At 30.3% G+C, this 26,071-nt stretch overlaps 1 protein-coding gene across 3 annotated transcripts in view; it reads right to left on the bottom strand.

Annotated features, from left to right (window-relative positions):
• LOC122520227 (integumentary mucin C.1-like) overlaps positions 1–26,071 on the bottom strand; it is an 89,397-nt gene that overhangs the window by 38,568 nt on the left and 24,758 nt on the right. For all 3 annotated transcript variants that reach the window (XM_043640295.1, XM_043640291.1, XM_043640292.1), the window contains exon 2: positions 16,859–17,193. In XM_043640295.1, coding sequence (XP_043496230.1) covers positions 16,859–17,193 — 335 coding nt within the window. The remainder of the gene's footprint in view (positions 1–16,858; positions 17,194–26,071) is intronic.

The raw sequence follows: 26,071 nt of genomic DNA, 5'->3' as shown, positions 1-26,071 counted from the left end.
TTATTTCTATTTCTTTTCAACCGGATTCCTCGTCCGGATTAATCGTAACGAGAAGTGGATCACGTGCATAGTCCGTGGTTCATCGTCCTTTATTTGTATTTTTATATCAACCAGGGTTTTTATGCCGCAAGGCTTTTTCTCTGACAAGCCAATAAAGCATTGCACGTCTATTGGCTCAAACACGTATTTCTTTATTTTAATTCACCTTTTCACTCTCCTCATAATTAACTTAACCTAATCGCCGGAGGACTTCAAGTTGGAGGAGTTTTGGCAAATACAGTTAGTTAAACATCTAAGTTAACAAATGTCACCGTGTGTGAATGAACGTTAAATTGAAATAGAAGCAATAAGAAGAGAGTGGTGGATGGGATGATATATAATATAACAGAAGATGAAAGAAAAAAAAGAGAAATATTTGATAATAAAATACTTGCTCTCGGAAACTTGAACGAGAACGAAAAAGAGTGGAAAAAAAGTAAAGAAAAGTTTTTATCAAATAACTACTACTACTACCGCTACGAGTATTTACGCACGTATGTGTGTGCGTGTGTATGTGTGAGCCAAAATTTTCTTCTCTTTTTGGCTAATTTTTCTTTCAAATTGTTAAATAGTAAGAATAAAAAGTTTCATCGGGAGAAAAAAAGAATAATCGAATTATCGTATTGCCTTAAAATTCTTCGATATTAGTCCAATATTTACGAACTTTTAGATCATTTTTTTAAATCATTAACATCTAAACGTTTAACTTAATATCTTTTTGTTTTTATTCTTTTTTTTTTTAAATAACGAATCGAAACTGCGTTTTTAAAAATTGTGATTGGAAAAAGTTAATAAATAATTGATTTTGAAAATCACGTTTGAAAATTGTTAGCCCACCCGGTAGGTATGTATTATAAATTTCATATTATTATTCTACCTATTGTTCTTTGTTCTCTTCTTTTATTAAACCTTCCAATTCTAACAAACGTTTATACTTTTTCCCCTTTCTCCCGTTTCTCTAGCAATAGCAACTACAAAGATACAATAGAAATAAGATAGGAATGCGGTTTACTTTGGAATGCATACGATGCACCAATCATAAAATATGTAATATATATATATAGTACACATATATTGGAATAGTAAGCATAACCTTTTCCCAGTGGTTCGCGATTATTAAACAATAGTATCGATATCTAATGTAAAATAAGCTTCTCCCAATTGGTCGATATTTGAATCAATACTCTCCCTTCGATTATTTTCATTTTTTATTCTATCATTTCTATTATTTACGATTAGATATATATTTTACAGTTAATCCTGAAAAGACAAATTGGATTAGAGTTCAACCGAACGATTTGAGGTATGCGAGGAATTTCTAGATGCTAAGTGTAGGGGTATTTGAGGTTAACGGGGGGGGACGGGGGGATGGGGAATAAATCCATTCATCTTTCCTAGAAATCCTTCGAATAACGAACCTAATGCATTTCACTCTCTCTCTCTCTCTTTATATAAAATTCAATCGAATCTAAATTTATCCCAATTTAATGGGAAGTGGGGGAGGGGTGCGGTATTAAATTTCCGATTTAGCAAATATTTTTCCAAACAATTGAATCTTTTACGAAAAAAAAAAAAAAGAAAAAGTGTAAAACTCGTGCATAAAAACCGTGTAACAAAAGTGAAAGATTTGAAAGAAAGGACCCCAAACCACGTGGAGAAAGAAATTTCCCCATAGACAGACACACGCCCGTATGTAGAAAATAAATGACGGAAAGGTTACAATTTTGAGTTCGCTTTCACTCGCAGGAGAAGTTGTTACCAAGCAGCATTTAAAAGTTTTCCAAGTGTCAGTTCGAAAACTTTGTGATCACTCTGACGGTAGATTGCTTTTTCAATGCTTTTTGAACACCGACGTGCCGACAACATACATCGTTAGAGTGTAGTAGTAGTAGTAGTTATGAAAGTGGTAGAGGGTGGTATAGGGTGGTGGTGGTGTAGGGGGGTAGGAATATGGGGTTTGGAATAGGGGATGAGTAGCAAAGATGAACGATGGGAATGGGAGTATATCATCGCGAGGTTATTCCCGTGAAAACTGTGGTAGCTGAAGTGGGTAAAGTGGGGGAGGAATGAATGAGTGGGGGTGGCGTGGATACCGAACGGAATTCGTTCGGAAAAACCAATTAAATAACCTCTCGTCACCGGCAGCGATTTCATTTGAACTTGGGACTCCAAATTCGTCGTGGTTTTTCTATGTTTATCTCTGGTATATATATATGTAACCAATTGGTTTTCCTTTCTTTTAGAACGAAAAAGAGAGAGAAAGAGAAAATCCATCTCGTTATTTTATTACTCTCTTGTTTTTTTCATTTTAATTTTCTTTTTATTTGGGGGGGGGAGAGATTTTTTAAACGTAATAAATTATATTCAACGAATCCCTAATTTAACATATTACTCAAGAATAATTTTCAATATCGGTTTACTTTTTTACATTTTCTTTTATTTTTATTTTTTGTTTGTTTTTTATGTGATCAAGGGATAAAACGTTTTCGAGTGTCGCGACGTTGGAAATGTTTTGAATGATTTAATAGTCGAAAGTAAGTTTCGAAACGAAGATTGGGGAACGAACGAAGAGAAAAACCAACAAAACAACCTTTCAATTTTTAAATCGCCCAACAGTCCTAGGATGTAGATAGTTCGAGCTTTGATAAAAGTTAAATTAACATGTTCACGCAAACATGGATACACGTATATATACATGTATAAAGATAAATATAAATACACGGATATATATATATATATATATATATATATATATATAGGATACTTATACGTTTTATCAAGGTATGAACTCAAACTCGTATTTCAGTCCCGAAAATGTTGAAAATTTACTTCGTCCTAGTTTTAACGCAAGAGGTGAGATAACATTACGAGTCACTCGACTTATGTACAGAAAAAGAGAGTGAGAGAGAAGGAGAAACAGGAAGGGAAAGGGGAGGAAAAGGGAAAGGTAGAGAAGAAGTACTATGCCGGTTAGGTGTTCACTTTTCATGTTTTATGCGTACGTAAGCGTGTACGAGCGCCCTTGTGTGTGTGTGTATGAATGTATAGAAAGCGTGCTAAGTGAACAGTTTACATTTGTATTTACGTACTTTTACGTTAAGGGATATTACTCGCGGGAAACATGGTTTTTCCTATTTTACCCCCTACCCTTCCCTTCCTTCTGTCCCCTCTCTTCTCTATACATGTTTTAGTTCATACATAAATATATGCATACGATATCCAGGAGTGCATAGATGATTGCAATATACTGGGTGCTCCAGCTGATGGAACGCATGTAAATTAATTTCTTTGTTTTTTAATGATATGGAAAAATGTAAAAAGGGCATACTTTTCATGAGTAGAAGAAAAAAAGGTAAGATATATATATATACATATTATAGGTAAAAAATAATTTTTATCCTGTAAGGTCAATATTTTGTGGATTTTTTTTCAACGTCGCGCATAACCCTGTATGTATTTTTTTTCTATCTTGCAACGAGTGAAAAAATACATCTAAGTATATTTGGTAAACAGTTTGACTCGTTCATTTTGTTACACCCCGTATGTGAGAATATTTATTTTTCATTAAAACTCGAGACGGCTGGGAAATATGTTAATAAAGGAAACATGAGAAAAATTTTCACGTTCTTCCATTTTTATAATATAATATTATACTACTGATTTTGTAAATTATAAATGAATTTCATTCAAGAAATATAATGTTTGAATTATTTTTGAAATTATTCATAATGATTTAATAAGATTGATAATAATTGATAATGCTTTTGTAGAATGATAGAAATAGTTTTAAAATTGTATTATATCTAAGATTTAATAAGAGAGAGAAGATTTTATTAAATTTTAATAGAAATATTTAAATTAAACGTGTAAAGTAATGTTGTTTTTTTAAAATTGGTAAATATTATGTAAAATTGTAATAATCTAAAATTGTAATAATCTAAAAGGGGGGGACTTTATAATGAGATTATTTAAAATTAATTAAAAATTTGCCATTGTAAATTTTAATACAAATTATTCGAATTATGATCCAACATATCGTTATCATTTTTTTAATCTTAATAATTCAGAGAAAGGAAGATTACAAAATTAATTATATTTTTCTCTTCTTTAAATTCAACGAACTTTAACGATTATTACGATTTTACTTTTTTTTTGTTTATGTTTTCTTCGATCGAAGCAAGATAACGGGACTCGTTGGTTAAATCATAAAATTTTCCTTTGAAAATTCCTGAAAATTATTCGTTATCTTTCTATCTCAAATCTATCTATCTTTTCTCTATACCATGAGATGATGGTGATTTTATTTCGTGATACTATTACATCTAAAGCTAAGTGTATTCGCGCGGGTTATCAATTTTTCTTTATTTTCTCATTATTTTTACATTTTATTTTCCCACTCATTTTCTTCTTTTCAAACTGTACGATTTGCACCTTGCCATAGGTAGAAATATATATACTCAACTCTCTTCATTTCTTTTGCAGGTAGAAAAAAGAAAGTATGGAAAAGAAAGAAAACTGAAAGAAGATGAAAAAAATATTCACGTATCCCGTGTGCATATATTTCATACGTTGTTCTTCATATCCCTGAGAAAAACGAGAATGGACGTATATATATATCCTTCTCTCTCTCTCTCTTTTTTTATATTCCCTCTTTTTCCTTTAATATTATATCTTTCCTTGTCAGCATTTCGTTGTAACGTATTACGGCTATCATTGAAGAAAATTCTTTCTCTCTCTCTCTCTCTCTTTATTTCTTCTTTCCTTTCTTTCTTTCTTTCTCTTTCTTTTGCAAAGCGTTTCGTTTCCTTTGTAGCTTTCACGTGGAACTTGTTAAAATTTAAATAGACTGGCAGTCAAAATTCTAGATAAGTATAATGCAGATTGGATAACAGTGAACTATATTATCAATTATGCGAAAAATTCATTTTAATTTAATTAGTGTCGGTGCGAACGGATAGATTGTTAAATAAAGAATGGGTTAAGACTATAATACAATCTCGTTGAAATGAGATAATTATATATGTAATATAATTACATACTATGATGTAACATTATAAATCTAAGGTTTTTATTAATTCTTTATATTTTTGTTTTTTTTTTCTTTTTGTGTCATATTTAATTTTACTCATCTATTTGGTCTCTTACGTTACGTTACAAATTCTAGGATCGATAAGTATTGCATACATTTATCGAGATATTTTGATTATTAAAAGAGATTTATTTTTAACTAACACTACTTCTTTCTTTTCTACTTCTTTCTTTTATCATTTTAAAAAAGTATTTCATTTCGATAATTTTACGAACAGAATTTTCACTTCCAACGAATTCATAATGCAATACTTTTTAACACACTTACGTACTAAATTATTTAACCTATCGAAAATAATTTCTAATCGTGAAAATAGTAAAAAAGCATTATAGAAATCTGTTATTAAAATGGGAGATTAGAAATACAAAATTGAAATGGGAAAAGTAAGACCTGGGATAGTCATCGAAATAGTCGCACGAGTTTTTCTAGGAATAGACTAAAGCGTGAATACTCGAGTTTTCTATAGCAAAAAGAACGAAACAGAAAGAAAAAAGGAAAATGGAAAGAAAGAAAGAAAGAAAGAAAGATAGAGAGAAAGAGAAAGAGAAAGAGAATAACTGAGTTGCAGAAAGTTGGCCCGATAAAATGTAAAGCAATGGGTATGGGTGATACATGAAAATTGGATCCTTTTGGAAACAGCATGGAACGTACGATTCGCTTTTAGAAAATATAATAGAAAAATATTTTTTTTCTTTTTTTTATCGAACTATAAGAAAGTCGAATTGATACTTAACTGTTTGAACTGTTGGTTACGCACCAAAAAAAAAACAGAAAAGATAGAAACGAAAAATAATTAATAAAAAATACAAAGAAAAAAGCAGCATTTTGTGACAACATTTGTATGAATAATTAATTAATTGAATTAATTGTTTGTTTTTTTTTTTTTATAAACGTTCAATAAGAAATAACAATCAAACGAATGTGTAACTAAATATGCATTACATATATATATATCTTCGAATTATATTTAATTATAATTTATTCATTGAATTATATTATTTAATTCGTACGAAATTATATAAAAAATAATTATAAGAAAAAACTCTAAAAGATTTGTTCCTTTCTATTTCTTTTTTCTGTTAGAGGTCTCCTGTATATTACGTTGTCGTTCATTAAACGTTCGTTAATTATTATAATTATTAAACTTTTTGCATTGTTTGTTTGTTGCGTTGATTTGTTTACTCTGCGTATTTTACAGATTAAAAAACAAAATGTAAAGAAGAAAGACGAAAAGAAAAAATGACTCTAGAAAGTATTATAATATCGCGTATAATGCGTTCTACTATATATTATACTTTCTTCATTTTTTATTTTTACTTTGTATTTTTTTACTTTGAATGAGAATGGAAGTCTTAGGCTCGTAAAATAACTGGTTTACATGAAAGGATTAAGAAAGAGGTTGTGTTATCGGTCTACCTATAACGTGGGTTGCACTAAATTCGTTTTTACAAAACTTATTTTTGTTTTATTTTTGTGAAATAGTACGAACAGGTTTCTTCCAGATGGCAACGTTAACTCTAAATTCTTTGCACACACACATTTCTGTGTAATACGACTTTTAAATCGATATTTTATTTTCCTTTTTATTAAATATATTTCATTTTCAATTTAAAACAATCAAAGAGGATTTAATAACTGTTGAAAATTATTCATTCTCGTTATTTATTAATATTATATATATTTATTTTAATTATTTATTTTTGTTAATGGACTTGATCTATTTTTTTAAATCTTTCTATTACAGTTAAAAGAGAAAAATTTAATTATAATTTGTACACGACCCATTCAACAAAAAGAAATATTAATTTCTATGTAAATCGTAATAATTCGTTCTTTTAATTATATTATAACAAGAAGAAGAAAAAAGAAAAAAAGAAAATAATGTAAAGGAATAAATTTCTACGTTAAAATTCGCAACTGAAAAATACATACACACACGTATATACATATATATATGTAAGATTTATATTTATAATGGTAGTATTTATTTATTAATAAATAATAAGGTATAATGTTTTTAAAATAATAAGAAATAGAATAGTAAGTATCTATAATCTAAACTAATAATCTAATGCCACGATATACTAGGTGTAACCCTTTACGTCCGAAGACAACAGTCTTAATTAGCAAGGAACACCCGAACCCGACTCGTCATCGCCTATCGTCGTCTTTTGTCCCTTTGCCGTCTCCCGTTGTCTTCCGTTTTTTCGGTTACACTTTACACTTGTCGTCTCAACTAAAAAACTATTACAGAACGCGCCCACCAGTCCCTTCCGTCGCCTACTTATACTCTACATCCCCTCCATTAGTCTACTCAACTCGGGCCATCTCCTTCGAATCTCTGTGAATTTGGTGGAAACTTGATATAAGGGTAAATAGACGACGCTGAATCGAATGGTGCTAATTTTTTTGAGGTGGAAAGTGCCGTTTTTGAGAAAAAGGGTAAAAAAGGGTCAAAAATAACTTTATCTTAGAATCTAGGCATTTAATCGAAAAAAGTTTCAAACAAAAGTTGTAGAGAATTGAAAAATACTAAAAAAATGTTCTATGAGTTATCTTCGTATTTTCAAAAATAAGCGCATAGAATTGGATTGAAGATGGGAAAAAAATTGTAAGAGTGGGAGAAAGCAAGCTTATCCCTCCGTCGCGTTTTACACGCGAGCGAGCTAGTGTGCGTGCGAGCGTCCGTGTGCACTAATACACAAACGAAGGATCTTCGGCAATCTTCGGGACTCTCGGTCTTGAATGCAAGTGAGAGTGAGAGAAGAAACCGATATTTCCCTTTTCTATTTGTTTAGGCGATAACGAGTATTATCGTCCTTGGGAGCGTTCTAATATTTCTCTTTTTATATATTTTCTTTCGGTAGCAAGAATTTTACGTCTTGGCCATCGAGCGTCGTGCGTTTTGTATACGAGTGCGAGTGAGAAAGAAAACCGATATTTCTCTCTTTCTATTTTTTCTTTCGGTAGCGAGAATTTTTCGTTTTGGCCATCGTGCGTCGAGCGTTCTATATATCTATATATATCGGCGTATAAGCGCGGCACTTTTAAATCGTATCTTGATGCTTATGGCACGCCGTTTCTTTATTTATTGTCAAAAATAATGAACCTTGAGTAAAAAAAAAATAATTCATTTTAACAGAAACTATTATTATTTAGTTGAGAGTAAAAATAATGAATTAATTTTGTGTCTCGCCATAAAATTAATTAGAATAAATAATTGATATAAATTCTTTGCCTCACAAAAATTTATTTCTATATCAAATTGAATACGTATTCTCTTTAAGACGAAATTTAAAATTTAAATATTTTTCCTATTAAATTATGTATTTTATAAAATTTTAAATTACTGACTTTTTGTCTCGTAAAAATTTATTAGTGTATCAAATTAAATACATATTTGAAAAAGAAGAATTTTATATCCACACATAAAATTAATTCAAGATATATATGAAAGGATATTCTAAAAACGTGGAATTTATTTTTTGTCTATACATAATTTTAATTCATTTTTATTATGTTATAAGAAAACAGTAATGCATTCCGATTCATCTTCGAAGTCTTAAGAATTGTACGAAAAATATTGAGCAATTATCCAATTGGTGCGTTAGCGTAAGTAGTAACGTCTTCGCTTCTCGCGCTGGTTTATTAACGTTCGATTCTTCGCGGGGGAATTATTTTTTTTATAAGTTTTTCTATCCTTAACAAGGAGACGATCAGTGAGTCTCACCTCAGATTTTTTTCAAATTTTGCACTAACGATATAAATTTTATTAAGAAATCAACATTATTACGCGAGTAATAAAATTACCAATTATAAATAAAATAATATCCAATAAATAACAAAAATTAATTTTTAACGTGCCGAAACGATACATTTTTTAGGATGATATTTACAGGATGAATTTGTAATTTAAGTAATAAACTTCGTTTATTTGTGCAGGATGTAAAAAAATTTATTGCTTTGAACTTTTTTGTAATAATTTTAATTTTTTTCTATATATAATTAGAAATTAGGAAATGTAAAAATAATTTATATAACCTAAGATAAAAAACTTATAAAAAAAATAATTCCCCCACGAAGAATCGAACGTTAATAAACCAGCGCGAGAAGCGAAGACGTTACTACTTACGCTAACGCACCAATTGGATAATTGCTCAATTTTTCGTACAATTCTTAAGACTTCGAAGATGAATCGGAATGCATTACTGTTTTCTTATAACATAATAAAAATGAATTAAAATTATGTATAGACAAAAAATAAATTCCACGTTTTTAGAATATCCTTTCATATATATCTTGAATTAATTTTATGTGTGGATATAAAATTCTTCTTTTTCAAATATGTATTTAATTTGATACACTAATAAATTTTTACGAGACAAAAAGTCAGTAATTTAAAATTTTATAAAATACATAATTTAATAGGAAAATATTTAAATTTTAAATTTCGTCTTAAAGAGAATACGTATTCAATGATATAGAAATAAATTTTTGTGAGGCAAAGAATTATATCAATTATTATTCTAATTAATTTTATGGCGAGACACAAAATTAATTCATTATTTTACTCTCAACTAAATAATAATAGTTTCTGTTAAAATGAATTATTTTTTTTTTACTCAAGGTTCATTATTTTTGACAATAAATAAAGAAACGGCGTGCCATAAGCATCAAGATACGATTTAAAAGTGCCGCGCTTATACGCCGATATAGATATATAGAACGCTCGACGCACGATGGCCAAAACGAAAAATTCTCGCTACCGAAAGAAAAAATAGAAAGAGAGAAATATCGGTTTTCTTTCTCACTCGCACTCGTATACAAAACGCACGACGCTCGATGGCCAAGACGTAAAATTCTTGCTACCGAAAGAAAATATATAAAAAGAGAAATATTAGAACGCTCCCAAGGACGATAATACTCGTTATCGCCTAAACAAATAGAAAAGGGAAATATCGGTTTCTTCTCTCACTCTCACTTGCATTCAAGACCGAGAGTCCCGAAGATTGCCGAAGATCCTTCGTTTGTGTATTAGTGCACACGGACGCTCGCACGCACACTAGCTCGCTCGCGTGTAAAACGCGACGGAGGGATAAGCTTGCTTTCTCCCACTCTTACAATTTTTTTCCCATCTTCAATCCAATTCTATGCGCTTATTTTTGAAAATACGAAGATAACTCATAGAACATTTTTTTAGTATTTTTCAATTCTCTACAACTTTTGTTTGAAACTTTTTTCGATTAAATGCCTAGATTCTAAGATAAAGTTATTTTTGACCCTTTTTTACCCTTTTTCTCAAAAACGGCACTTTCCACCTCAAAAAAATTAGCACCATTCGATTCAGCGTCGTCTATTTACCCTTATATCAAGTTTCCACCAAATTCACAGAGATTCGAAGGAGATGGCCCGAGTTGAGTAGACTACATCGTCTCCTGTTGTTTCTCGTCATTCTTTCTGGAAACCTCCCGATAATTCCCGATCACGAATAAAGGCTTTTCCTGCATTCCAACATCGAGAACGTTCGGGAGATTTCGATGTAGCCACACAAAGGCGACAAGTCCGGACGGTGTAACCCTAAACCTAAACAAATATCCTTATCTAACGGAACGGTCCCTTTCTCTATCCTCGACCGATGCATTCTTTCGTTTCTTTCAATCATTCACACTCATACCATTATACATATTCATATTTATATTTCTCAAATAATTCCAAACCCCACATATATACACTAATTTGAAAAAATAAAATCGAAAGATCGTGAACTTTTCATCGTAAAAATATCGAAATAATTTTACTACGAACGCATCGAAGGATTGAGATAAAAATTAAAAATAAAAAAAAAAATAAAAGATTATAGGAATATTTAACGTGTACTTCGTTCATCTATGTGCCGTCCTTCGAAGAAATTTTTTTTTCTTCTTCTTCATCTGCTTTTGCTTCTTTCACTACTATTTCTTCTTCTTCTTCTACTTTTTATAGGAAAATATGTAAAAGATTCAGCTCCCTTCCCACCCTTACTTTAAGTTTAAAAAGTCCTCGTCTAGATGTAAAATCGAAGACCAAACGCACCACCAATCAGCTTTTTCGTCCTCCTTGACGTCGTTATCGTTCTTTCAAGAAAAATGCCGAAGAAGTACACAACTCTTTTACCACAGCGCGATCGTTAAAACTTTTTCGTATCGACGTGAAAGATGTAAAGTGAATTTAACAAAAATTCCTCTATGTCACCTTCTTATTGTATATACACTTGTTGCACTTCTTTTTTGTTAAAGGAAGGGGGGGGGGAGATGCAGGGAAGATAGGAGGACGAAGAATAGAAAAAATAAATAAATAAATAAATATTTTTAGTATTCAAAGTGTCAACGTTTTTGGGATTAGAATTTTCTATGAAAAGATATTCTCCAGGATATTTTTCATCCCAAATATTTTGCACATTCAAATTTATTTATTTCTTATTTCGTTACGGTCCTGGAAATGGAATTGTTATTTATATTTTTTCAAATATTCTTGTATCAGAGCTTTTTAAGTTGTATATATCTGTACAATCTGAATTTTTATGTAGAAATGAATTTTTTTTGTTCTATTACACACACACGATTGTAATTTTATAATTACGCATAAATACATTAATTTTATTGTCAAATGTTTAGATTAAAATTAATGTATAATTTAAAAATATTTGTTTTCAATTAGAAATTTTTTAATCGTGTGAAGAAAATGATGTGTGATTTATATTAAATATATAATATTTCAGTCAATCTTAATTTCGTTTAATTCTCATTGGAATAGAAAAATTGAAAGAGGTGGATAATCGAAGGTCATTTCTTAATTGGAAAAGTGATAGGTTCGGTGAGTGTTTTTGTTATATCGCGAAACACTTGGCAGTCGATAACTTTTTCTATAGTGATTTCGTTAATTAATTCTTTCTCTTTTTCTCCTTTCCGTAATATTTCTTGACATAGCTTTTGCCGATGACATAGTCGTCCTTGTCCTCGTCGTTAGGATTTGCCATTTTCCTTGCTCGATAGAATTTTATAAAGCCGTTTTATGCATGGAGTGTTCTTAAGACGTTTAACGTGACTGAGTCTTTATTGATTTTTATCTAACATTTCTATTATATTTTCTTTCTCTCTTTCTTTCTTTTTCTTTTTCCTTTTTTTCAATACAAGTCGAGCTCCATCAAGCCAATTCTTGAGAAATGCCTGAGGATATTTCGGTTAAGTAAATAATTCTTTAATAATTATATTCGGAGAGATGCATAGATTTTTTATATACACGGAGATAAATAAATAAATAAATATTATATAAAATTTCATTGTAACTAAATTGAAATTTATTTGATTGTATATTTCACACCTATTCAATACTTTTTGAAGTTTTTTCGTGGTAAGATATTATTAAGTAGTCAGACGTTTATATATGATCAGACGTTTTTAAGTAGTAAGAGTCAGACGATTGTATATGATCGGACGTTTTTAAGTAGTAAGAGTTAGACGCTATATTAAGAATCGAAAAACATTAATAGAAATAAAAGAAAAAAAATTATAATAAATAAAAAAATATCAAATTATATATAGATAGACAATTAAAAAATAATTACAATAATGAACGATAAATTTAATAGGAATAAAAAATAAAACAAGATAAAAGAGAAGAGTATGCAATCGAATGACGTAGGGTATATGCACGATATATCTGTAAATGTTCAAGAAAAAATTTGGTGACATGTCCATACGAGTAAATATAAAAAAGAAACATAAAAGTACAATCAGGTTGCTCGTTTGTCCATTTGTTCTCGCGTAAGCTCTTCTTTCGTTATGCTACTATATCGAGTGGAAGAATTCTATGAAACGGATACGCGTATAACAAACGTCCGCGTTTCTAGCTAGTTCATGTTCTCTCGCCACCAATCTTTTTCGAAAGTACAGGAGATAGAAAAAGAGAGAGAGAGAGAGAGAGAGAGAGTTCCAAGCTCTCAAGAGTTAAATTCGTCCGAGCGTATGAACGAAATTGTGCACGGATCTACACACACACACACACACACACACATACACAGATAATTTATTTTTCTCCAAGATTGTTCGTTTCCAAATAACCGGATGACAAATTATTTCGACAAATTTTTACGAGCAACTAACGCGTTCAAATTAAAATTATATATTTTGACGATATATATATATGTATGTATGTAAAAAAAAATTATCAAAAAGTTACTAATGAGAATACGAATCGAAAGTTTTTTTTTTGCCGATCGTGCGAATCAAAAATCGTTGTGGGGATCAATTTCTTTTTTTCATATTTAAATTAATATATTCTCTTTGGGGAGATAATTTTTAAAATAATATATTTCGCGCGTTTTTTTTCTTTTTTTTAATTATTATCCATAAGATTAACGACTTAAGTTGTTAAATTGTGAGAATAATTACTGGCGTAAGACTTTTGGAATAAGAGTAATAGATTTAAAAAAAAAAATCACTTAACAACTTTTTAATTCAACTTTGAAAACTTTTGATATAACTTTTTCGTTGTTATTCATTTATTTGATCGATGAATAATTTTTCTAATTATACATTCTTTTCTTCTTCTTCTCCTTCTTTTTCTTTTCTTTTAAATATTTCTCATTGTTTTAAATTATTATAATATTATACTTTGGAAATATCGTGACTCGAAAAAGATCGAATCGTTAACTTTATCACACATTTTTCGAATAACTTTCGAAACCAAGATCGAAACTTACGGAAACGTTAAAGAAGATAATAAAAGAAAATATATTATATTTTTAAGAAAAACAAAAAAGAAAATAAAAAATAAAATGAAGAACAAACTTCATCTTATACTCATCGATATAATAACAATCCTAACATATTTTGCCAAGAGAAAGGGTAACGTGCTCTACGAAGGGTTAAATTAAATTCCTAAATCCGTGAGAAACTTTCTCAATTCTACAAGCTGTTGTTGTCTTCATTGTTACTATGAGATTTCTATAAATGGGGTAGAAAAGTCAGAGATCTTTTAAATCAGTGGTTAAAACGCAAATAGTAAGAACAAATCGAGAAAGGATAATTATTTGGAAAAAAGCAAAAAAAAAAAGAAACCTAAAATTAACGAAAATATCATATATAGTCAAAATTACATTCAATTATCTATCCCATTGATTTGAAATTATTTCTTGATTTTAATTTAACGATTTGATTTGAATTAATTCCACGGATTGATGAATATCGTTCTACCTCATCGAATTAAATAAGACGAAAAACAATAAATCACGAAAGAAAAATAATCTTATTTAATAATCCTAAACGAATATATTCTCTTTTAAAGTAAATGAAAAACTTATTACGCAATGTAATACGAGTAATAAAGGTAAAGTATCCCAAAAATTGGTAGAATATTTCATGTCTTGCAAAAAGTCTTACTACTCCCCACCCCCAAATAGGAAGAAATAGAGCATCAAAGAAAAAAGGGGGTTAGTGGGTGGGTGGGTGGTTGGTTGGTGGTAGCTAGTAAAGTTGGTAGAAATGGTCTTTTGCTTGTAGGTACTCAGAAAGGATGGAAGAAACGAAACCACTGCCCATCTTTCTCCTCCGCCCCCCCGTCCCACGTCTCTTTTTCTTTCCATCCCTTTTGTTATTCTCGGAAGGTAAGCTTTCGAGATGTTCCGTTTGAAACGTCCAGACTTTGAGTAGAGTTTGAAGGTAGAATATATAGCAAACGTTAACTCTAGAAGAAGAACTCGTCATTTCTACCGAAGGAAGAACCAAAAAGAGAAAATTCTTACTTTTTCGATCTTTGCCAATAGGCGAAGTAAAAGATGAAAAGCGTTACCAACCCCACGAGTCACGAAAAAAGAGACGGGGGAGGAGGGGGAAGGGAAAAGAAATATAAAAATGAAAGAAAGAAAGATAACCAAAGAAACTAAGAAAATCAAAATAATCAAGAAAAACAAATAAGAAGTTAAAGTAATGAAAAATATTCGACTTGATAAAGGATAAAGTCTGTTTTACTAAAAAAATGAAAAAAAGAAAAAAAAGAAGAAGAAAGTCCGAAAGAAAAAAAAAGAAAGAAAGAAAGGAAGAAAGAAAGCTAACTCAAAGCTTCGAATAGGACGATGAAGACAGTAAAAGGGATTGTCCAAGTAGATGATGAGAGAGAGAGAGAGAGAGAGAGAGGAATGGGTGGTAAGATAAGTCAAAGTAAGGTAAGGTAAGGTAAGGTAAGGTAAGGTAAAGTAAGGTAGTGTAGGGTGGTTGGTAAGGTAGGTTCCATCAAAGAAACGAAAAACTTTGATTCAAAATCTTGTTAAACTTTGTACTTTCGATCCGTGTCTTCCTACTTTTTCCCTCCTCGTTTGCGCATCTTTACCCGAGCTTTAGACGGTGCCAAGGAGTTTGAAGAAAATAATGCAACGAAGATGGAAGTAGACGGATAAATAGATAGATAGATACATAGATATATTATAAATATATAGATAGATAAATAAATAGAAAGAAAGAGAGAGAGGGAGAGAGGGAGAGAGAGAGAGAGAGAGAGAGAGAGAGAAGTTATTTATCTTAGCGAGTGAGAACGTATCTCAAGGGAATAAGGGATGTAGGTAAGTACTTACATATGCATACGAACAACAAATACGTCTAACGTTTGGGGGATACGGTCTCAAGTATAAGTATATGAGGTATAAGGAAGGGTATGGTGGTGGGGAGGGGACTAGGGATTTGGGGGATGAAATGGTAAGAGGGGTTTGCGTCAGGATGTTGTTCGTTTCAAAGTGAAAATAGAAAAGGAACAAAGATGGAGTACGAAATGTGCAACGAATGTGTACCTAGTACCCACACATACACATACACACACACACACACACACACACACATATGTATAAGCGATTCTCACTGTAGAAGAGAAAGTTTAAAAGACATATTGAAGATGAAAAGAAAGTAAAAAGAAAAAAAGAAGAAGAAATTGGGAGAAATATTGTCGAATACGTGAGAGAAATAAAGAAGAAGAAGAAGAGAGAGAGAGAGAGAGAAAGGAGAAGACGGTATTTTTTTGTGCTACGAATATCGCATTTTGAAAAATGAACTTTTCAGAGATATCTCTGCTCTGTGTGCATGCGTGTATTCTCTTTGAACTGTTTTAACAATAAATAACAAAAACGAAAAAAGAAAAAGGGAAATACACGTACTCGTGAATTTACTAACGTTTCCATTTAGAAACGGTACTGGATAAACGAGAGAAAGAAAAAGAGAGAGAGAGAGAGAGAGAGAAGAGTGGGTTTTATGGAAGAAGAAAAGTTCGATGTTAAAATGTATGTGTTCTTTAGCGAAATATTTCATCGTTATCCTTGAAATTGATAGATATATGATAGGAAAAAAAAGGGAAAGGGGGAGGGGAGAGGAAGGCAAGAAGCCTTGGTAATTCCAGTAAATCGTTTGGTCTGTGTTACGTGATGGTATAGGAAATAAAAGGGATAGAAGAGAGAGAGAGAGAGAGAGAAGGAAAAAAAAGGACAAAATAGGAACAAGTTGGAATGAAAAAGAGGAGGAAGATGGGAAGAGAGAAAGAGAGAGAGAGAGACAGATAGAAAGATAGTAAGAAAAAGGGGTTATAAAGGGGTTGGAAGGATCACGTTGGTCGATAATTGTGGAGTGTAGTCAAGTATACATACATATATATATCTATACATGTGTGTGTATGCGTGTGTGTGCGTGCGCGTTATATTTGTCGTAATCTTACCACTCCGTCGCCAAGATTGTGAACAACGCAGGGTAGCAAAGCTGTGGAACCGGATTGCGCAGAAATCGTCGTTGAGTTCTCGGTAGCAAAGGTCATAGGTAGGGTTGGATGTAGCTCAACGTCCAATGGTCTAAGCATCGTCGTGGTAGTCGTAGTACTCGTTGGATTCCTCGTTCTCGTTGGATTCGTCGTAGTTGTCGTTGTCGTTGTCCTCGTCGTCGTCGTGGTCGTCGTCGTAGTCGTTGCCGTAGTCGTCGTAGTTGGACTCGTCGACGAATCCAAAGTGTTCACGTTGCCAGAGACTATCTCGGCAGTAACCGTGCTCGTGTGGTACTCTGAAAAATAGCCGTTAAATCAAAGCGATCGTTAGCTCGGTCACCTCCAAGGAAAGTCAGACGGTTCCAACGGTTTCTCTCAGAGAAAGAGAAAAAAGAAATAGAGAGAGGGGGGGAGAGTGAGGGGATGAGAGGGTGAGGGTGAGCTTGGTAAAAGCTCTACTACCATAGTACACTATATATATGTATGTAGACGAATTCTTTCTTTCAATCTTTTTTCTTTCTACGTTTTCTTAATACTTCTTTTTTTTTCTCTTTTTTACCTTTCTCTCGTTCAAGACTTTTTCCTTGTATATATAATTTCCCCTACCCCCTACCCTCCACACGTTCCTCTTACTTGGGGTGAGAACGGAAGGAAGAGATGGACAGTTAGTTTTTTCCGTTTATTTCTTTTTTTGTTCTGTTTCGTTTTTATTATTAAAAACAAACGAAACTTTAGCTGTTAACGAGATTTTAATTTAAAAAAAATATTAATATTAAATATGCAAAATGTAGTTTTATATATATATGCGAAAATTCTTTTTTCGTTAAATTTTAATATTAGATAAATGGTAGCTCTTCCCTCACCTCTTTACTTCCCCTCCTACAACCTTTTTTTCTCGAAAAAGTCACTGTACGAAAGTTTTACCATCACTCTTATATTTTCCGTTGTCGTTGAAAGACTGTTTAGTAAAAGAAAACATATTCACCGTTCCGTATAATGCGATATACTAATGAAAACAATTCGGAAACACGTGCTAATGAAAACATTCATCTTCTCTCTCTCTTTCTCTTTTTTTTACGATGTAAAGTATACAATCGAGTTAAAATAAAATATATTCAAAATATCTATATATATAATACATTTATAAATTATAACGCTATAAATTTCTAAACGTAATCAATCTTTAATTATATAAAAATTATTATTATAATTAATATTATTATTATATCTACATATCTCAATCAAAAAACAAATAAATTCTTCCCCCAACTTAATTTCTTCAATTTTTTACCATTCATACGAAATCGTATATTTTGGAACGTAATTAATTAATTATTAAAAAACAAACGGCCAAGAAACACCCATAATTAAAAAAAGAACACATCCAACAACCGACATACCCATCGATAATTTCTATCATACCAATAATTGGAGAAACCGTCCACGTGCTATCTTTTTTTACTTATATAACAATTTACCAAATGTCTACAGACAAATTGTAAAGATGTATGGAGTTAAAAAAAAACAAAAATCATATCAATAAAGAATATTACAAATTTCTACCTATAACCAATCTAATTCCATTAATATAATACATATACATACATAATACCTTCATATACGTACACGCATTAAATGCATACATATATAAAACAAATAACATTATACTTTCTTCGTAATCTAAATTTCCTAATTTTTCAACATTCCCTGTATTCCTCTCAATTCTCATTTATGTATAATCCTCAACTAATAATACGTCATATTTCTATGACTACTATTGTTCCTTCCGTTTCTCTGTATTTTCATCATATAATAGAGTACAATATAACCATAATATACATACGTGTAATACGTATAATACGTAGATACATATATATATCTCTCTCTCTCTGTCTCTATCTTTCTACCTGCCCCCTATTCACCATTCCTCCTCACCCTCCCTACTCTTCTCATATATGGTTACGTTATACTAGATATTCGCGTGTTTTACGCAAACCGCAGTACGGCCTTTAAATGGGATTTCTCGCGGACGCCCGTTTCAATATTTTCTATCTTGTGTATCTGCATTAGCAACCGGCATTCTACTAAATACATTTCCCCTTTCCTCTTTCCTCTTTCGAACTCTTTCCCACCGTTCACCATTCTCCTATTCCACCCCTTTTCTTTCTCTCCATACTCTTTTCTACTTCTATCCCTTTCATTCAACCACTTCATCGGCCCTTCACGTTTTTCATTCTCACTCTCTCTCTCTGTCTCTCTCCCTTTCGTTCTCTTCTATTTTCATATCTTTCTCTCTTCCTCCCCGACCTACCCCACGCCATTGTTTATTCATATGTTGTTCAATACTTATCTTCAATGCAACACGAATATTTTCTCGTCGGTTGGAAATATAATTTATTCGTGGAATACGAAAATAGATGTTTCCTTATGTATGTAAAACATAATTAAGTTGTTTTTTCCAACGTTTGAAAATGATTGCTGGTAAGGATTGCGAGTATTGTGAGAGAGAGAGAGAGAATATTTTGTTAGTTAAATATTAATATTTATTTTTGGATGATATTATATTGTGTATTAAATGTATAATATGAATTTTTATTTCTAATTTTATCTAGATACTTTTTTTTTCTTCTTCGTTCCCTTTTCTCTCTTGTTCATTTCTTGCAGGTTCAATGGAACGGGAATATTTTCTTATTGTAAGAGTTAACAAGAAAAAAAGACAAAAGGTGGTGGTTTCATTACGAAATTACGTTTTTCACCGCTGGGTAAAATTCTAACGAACGAATTTTAATGTTATTAATAATAAATGTTCGCAACTAGATTACTTCAGTCGGATGGTAGTATTACTATTATTATTATTACTATTATTATTATACTTTAAAGAGTTTTTCGTGTAAAAAAATTAATTAATAATAATCGTGAATGTATTAAATTAAAAAAATGTACATTAAATTTGGTATAAGATAATATTTATGAATATATTCTATACATTTAATATCTCTTTGTTCATACATATGATGAATTTTTTTTTAAATGAAAATAATTCATTAGGTTTGGTTAATTAATTTGACAAAAAGAAAAAAAAAGAAATTATTATTTTAACGTCGTTATTTCATCAACGAATTTCATTTGGAATGTTGACGAACAATTGTAGACAATTTCATTCGAGAAATTCATATTTTTTATTCAATTTTAGAAGAGAGCAAGGGATATGATAAAACGATCGAGTGAAACAGAATTAAAAGGGACGATAATAATATCATGACGATCGCATAAACACACGCTTAGGTTGAATATTAAAATATATATGTGTATATACATATATAATATTTTCTCATCAAATATAAACTCACGAAACAAATAATAAATTCTATAGAAATTTTGTTGTTCAATACAAAAAATCATGAATCTTTAATTAAATAAATATTATAGATATAGGAAATGGATATAATTGTTGCTATATGAAAATTTATAAATAAAAAATAAAAACATATTTCATTCGCGATCGTCGTGATTAAAATAAACCGTCATTAAATAAACACTTCATACCCCGATCAATTCATATTTCTCATATCATACAATATTCATTCGTTATTTAAATATATTTAAATCAAATATATATTATAATATTAATCATAATGATCACAGAAGTATTTACTTTATAAATATTTACATATTATAAATATATAAAATAAAATAAATAAATCAATCCTACGCTACTCGATTTTGTTTTGTTATTTAATATAAAAAAAAACGTAAATCTTTAATTAAATAAACATTAAATTAAATATACAAAGATAAATATCATTTATTCATTCGTTTGTAATTGTTACCATAATAAAAGTTAAAAAATAAAATTATATTTCAATTTTGGATCGTCACGATTAAAATAAAACGTCATTAAATAAACAATTCATATCCCAACTAATTCTTCTTTCACATATCGTTATTTAAATATATATATATGTCAATTTACAATGAGTTCATCGATAGATGATACGAGTACGAAAGTAATATTAAATATTCTGGATATTAATAAGCATAAAAGGTGAGATACACAGAATCTGTTACCTTCGTAATGTTTTAGAGTAATCCTTTTGGAAATAAAAATATATTCGATATTAATCAATTAAGCAAAATGTGATACTTAATTAAATGCAAAAAAAAAAGAAGAGACATATTTCATTCAAATGTTGGGAAAAATAGTTGGACTAGAGAGTAAAATATTTTCTATCATTGATGATGACGCACAAAAACATATATATAAAAACCGAATATAATTTTGTAATTGTTCATAGAAATGAAACATATCTTTTTTATCTTTTTTTCCTTATTTCGTTAAATACGATTATATGCAGAAATTATTTAATGAAAACTCGTGGTTAAATTTAATGAGCTGTAACGCAATATCGTTTGAAACACTCGATCGTAATACCATTCCAGGTTAAAACTTTCTACGAAAATTTCAAGTTTAAGAGGTCGTATCTATCCTATTGACTTATAAAATTTCTAACACTGATCACGCAAATCATTGATCTAACTTTTGCGTACTGGACACATACGACGAAACACTATTTTAATAAAACAGAGAAAGAGAGAGAGATAAAGATAAAAATAAAGATATCTTTCTACTTCGATCATTTGAAAAGTTTCTTTTGTTGAAAAACTTTGATATTTATTCGCTAACATAATGCCGAGAGTTTAATCGCAAAAAGGTTCACTTTATGACGAAGTAAGATCGATCTATCTAAAGTTAAATCGACAGGTTTTATCGTGCACCATACCATTTACGATCTTTTCCCATTCCTTAAATAATATCTTTGCGTATTCATATACTAAAGCAAAAGAGAAGAGAATGATGGAGACATTTTCAAAAAAAAGAAAAGATGAAAATAATTTCTTTTCGGTCTTAATACGAAAGATAAAAATCTATTGAAATAATAATAATAATAATAATAATAATAATAATAATAATAATAATAATAATAATAAATAAATAAATAACTAATTAACGAGTTAACGGGTACCGAGTTTAAGAATTAATTAATCGGATGAAATTAATCGTTTGTTTCAAAGTATCCTTTCGTAAAATATAATCGACTTATATTCGATGTCGAGAATCAAATATTGAGAATGGTGATGAAATGAAAAATAAGGAATAAATGAGATGATATAAAAGCAGGAAGGAAGAAAGAAAGAAGACGAAGAAAAAGAAACAACGACAATAAGAAATAATTAAAATAATAATAATAAGAAGAAGAAGAAGAAGGAAAAGAAGAAAAGAGAGAAAGAGAGAGAGAGAAACACGTCTAACGTTAATCGAGCCAATTCGCTGGAAAATGAGAGTATACTTCTTGCGATTCCGGTTTGCCAGGATGTAAAAAATGCTGGCGTTTATGAGAGAGAGAGAGAGAGAGAAAAAAAGTGTGTGTGTGTGTGAAAAAGAGAGAGAAAGGGATAGTATAACGTTCTCTTTTTTCGTAATCCCAGGAGCAACCACGCGGAATAAAATGGCTCCTCCGGAGTATCTCGCGTGGTTAGGTAAGTAGGTAGGTTGCTAGCTATCTAGCTATCTATCCTATCTACCTTCCTAGGTTGCAAGCTTGCTAGCTTGATATATACATATATATATACATACATACATACATATATATATGTATATATAAAATGCAATGCAATGCAATGCGGAAACTGAGACACTCAAGTGAGTGCGATTAATTCGATGATCGTAACAGCATCCCGTATTTTGTCATATTTAACTCACGCAGTGAGAAATTTAACATAACACATCAAGAACATAATCTTTATATTATATTCGTCATATTAATTAGATGCATACATTTTTCTTCATCTCTCTCTCTCTCTCTCTCTCTCTGTTTCTTTTTCTATTTTTTTACTTCTTGTTCTTTTCTTTCTTCATTTATCTCTCGATCGAGTGATTCTTCTTTTACCGAATGACAATTTAACCCGAAAGAATTTAAATTAACCGATTCTCTATCCTCTTTCTCTATTTTTCAGTAAAACGAAGTATTTCTCTCTCTCTTTCTCTCTCTTTCTCTCTTTGTTATTGAACGATTAAGCAGGAAGAATCGTACCCTTGGGTACGATTCGTTTGGAATAATTTCAATTTCGTTTTGTAACGTGCACACGATCTATCTTGATCTAATTACGATTTTCTAGAATTTTTTCCTCTCATTTTCTTTGTATTTATTTATTATTATTATTATTTTTTCTTTTCTATACTTCACGGATTCAAAGAATTTTCGATATTAAATAGGAATTTTAGTTTTAATTTTGTCTATGTACACATACACATACACATTTTGCGTAATTTTTAATTCATAGAGGATAGTTCGACAAATAAAAATCTTTTATTGTGAAACATTTGAAGATATGATTTATCTTATTTTTCTTAAAACTTCTCGATCATTATTCTCGATATTATTAAAATAAAAAAAAAAAGGAACGAAATATTTAAATGAATAATTAAAACTTTGTAATTTATGCACACGCACACTTAAAAGCGTATAAACAATTTTTGCATTTTAATAGTCGTAAATCACGTTGAAATAAATTATATTAAAAATTTTCAAATATCTAACAAAATCGCAGATTAAAAAACCAACTGACTTTCTGGAAAAGTCTTTACCATTGAAATTTTTCCTTATCTGTTACAATCCCGTTTCGCATCCATCATAATTTTTATCAAGAGAGAGAGAGAGAGAGCGAGAGAGAGAAAGAAAAGAAAAAAAGGAAAAAAAAGAAAGAAATAAAAACTGGAAATGAGATGTCGAATACGATTCGAGTTAGTAACGATCGTAAAGAGTTGAAAAAGACCATTGGACATTCGTTTTACTTGAATTCGATCGATCATTCTTTCGTTCTTTCATTCAATTCGAAAACGAAAAAATAAGGAAAGAAAATAAAAGAAAAGAAAAGGAAAAATAAAACAAACACCTTTATACGGTGAAACGAAAGAAATCCGTTTTAACTTTTGAACATTTTGTTTGATCAAAAACTCAACTCCTGTTCTTTCTTTTTTTCTTTCTTTCTTTCTTTTAATATCAAAGTAGAATAGAAAAAATAATATTCGAGTTCTTTTTTTTACCGTGAAGTCGAATAATTTTCATGAATATGAATATATATATATGTATAAAAAAGGAAGAAAAAAATAAAAGAAATGAGAGAACGTGATTTATTTCGCTTCTCGCATTAGTTGGACTACGAAACCTGTATAAATCTTTTCTGTTGTAAGTAAAAGAGTAGACAGAAAGAGATTGAGAGAGTTAGAGAGAGAGAGAGAGAATAGTGAAGAAAAAGAGAACAAACAGCTTTAACTCGTTGATTCATTATCGTCTTGTTGAAGTGGATACGTACACACATATATATATAAAATGCTCAAAAAATTAATTAAAACTCAACTGAATAATAAGAAAATTGTTTAATTTTTCTAAGTATTCGAAGTAATTACATAACGCACGATTTACATATATTTTTTATTTTAAAACTATAATTAAAAATTCCTAGTCTTCGATTGAAATAAATATCAAATATTAGAATTTTTATTCTGTTTTTTTGTTTGTTTGTTTTTAATTTAAACCAAATCTTCGGTTTATCTTTTATTTTATGGAAAAAGCAACTTCTTTCAAGATAACACCGTATATGGATAAAATGAATACATCATACAATAACACGATTGTATATAATGTGTTTATAATAAATGTAAAATGAAAAAAAAACAAAAGAAAGAAAATAATTTTACTCCAATTCGTCAATCCGAGATACTCGGTGCATAATATACAAGTTGATCGTAAAATGTTTAATTCACGGTTCAATTTCTCATGGTGTTCTTTCAACACCTATTTCACACCGGTTGACATACAATTTTCGTGAAACATTAAACCCGAACAATTTAAGGCTCCATTTAATTAATAAATTAAAATCAAAGAAAAAGAGATAGAGTGTGAGAAAGAGGGAGAGAGAGAGAGAGAGAGAGGAAATAATATTTTATTGGTAGATAGAAAAGAATCGTCTATTTTATCCCGAAAGCTGAATTATATTTGACCGACAAACCCATATTTTACTATCCTTCATATTATCTTCTTGATGTTCGCGAATAATACAATGTCACATCGTGTTGTACTGTTGGACAAACTCAAAATGATTTGACGAGTACAACTTGGACATTGCTATTTCATGAATTATTTAAATTTTATGTATATATATAAATAGAAACACACACATAAACGTACACATACATATCCATACGCAATGAATGTGACCACAGAAAAACAGAAAAGAAAAATGTACAGAACGAAAATATGAAATTGAAAGAGAGAGAAGAAAAAATAATAAAAATAAAAAAGATTAGAATGAGGGAGAAAGAGAGAGAGAGAGAGAGCGAGAGAGACAGAGAGAGAGAGAGAGAATCAATGGTCCCGGCATTTTTGGTCGAAAGAAAAATAAAAGAAAATTGTCGCTTTTCAGGCCACGTAAAATCTTGCACTTTTGAAGTAGGCTATTTGGTGGTCGTGAAACGTTAACTCGACTTACAACCCCCAAGTGTGTCAAGATGACTCGAGAAGAGCAAAGGGTTTATGAGAAGAAGATGCCAGTGTTAATTACAAGGACGAGACCTCTTTTCTTCCTTTCATTTATTCTTCTTTTTTATATATATATATATTTTTTTACCATTTTCCTTTTTCCTTTCTCCTCGCTTTATCACACTGGATTAATTTAAATATTTCTTTTTTTGTTTTTTTTTGTCTTTCTTTCTTTAATTTTATTTTTGCGCAGATTATTTCGTTGACGATATGATATATTTTCGCTTTTAATGTTATTATAAATATTTAAAAGAGATTTTCCTTCCCCACGTTTCTATTTCACACGAAATGAAATTATTTTTGTTTCGCATCAGCGTGCAACTGTGTATTATAATGCATAGTTATTACTATTCTCTGTTTACATCCAAAATAGTTATTCCCAAGCGTACGATATGGATGTGTAATATACGAGGGTGTAAATAACTGAGTAAATAATTGATCAAGTATGAATGGGATAGAAATGTTTGTGTGTGCATGGGTAAGTGTGTGTGGGTAGGTGTATGTATGAATTAATCGGAAAAATACAATAGAATATTTTCTAACAATGCGAATTTACGAATCATTCGAAAATGAA

This window comes from Polistes fuscatus, unplaced genomic scaffold, assembly GCF_010416935.1.
Source record: "Polistes fuscatus isolate 324 unplaced genomic scaffold, CU_Pfus_HIC Scaffold3, whole genome shotgun sequence".
Lineage (NCBI taxonomy): Eukaryota > Metazoa > Arthropoda > Insecta > Hymenoptera > Vespidae > Polistes > Polistes fuscatus.
Note: the sequence above shows the minus strand (reverse complement) of the source record. Positions and strands in the feature narration are given on the sequence as shown.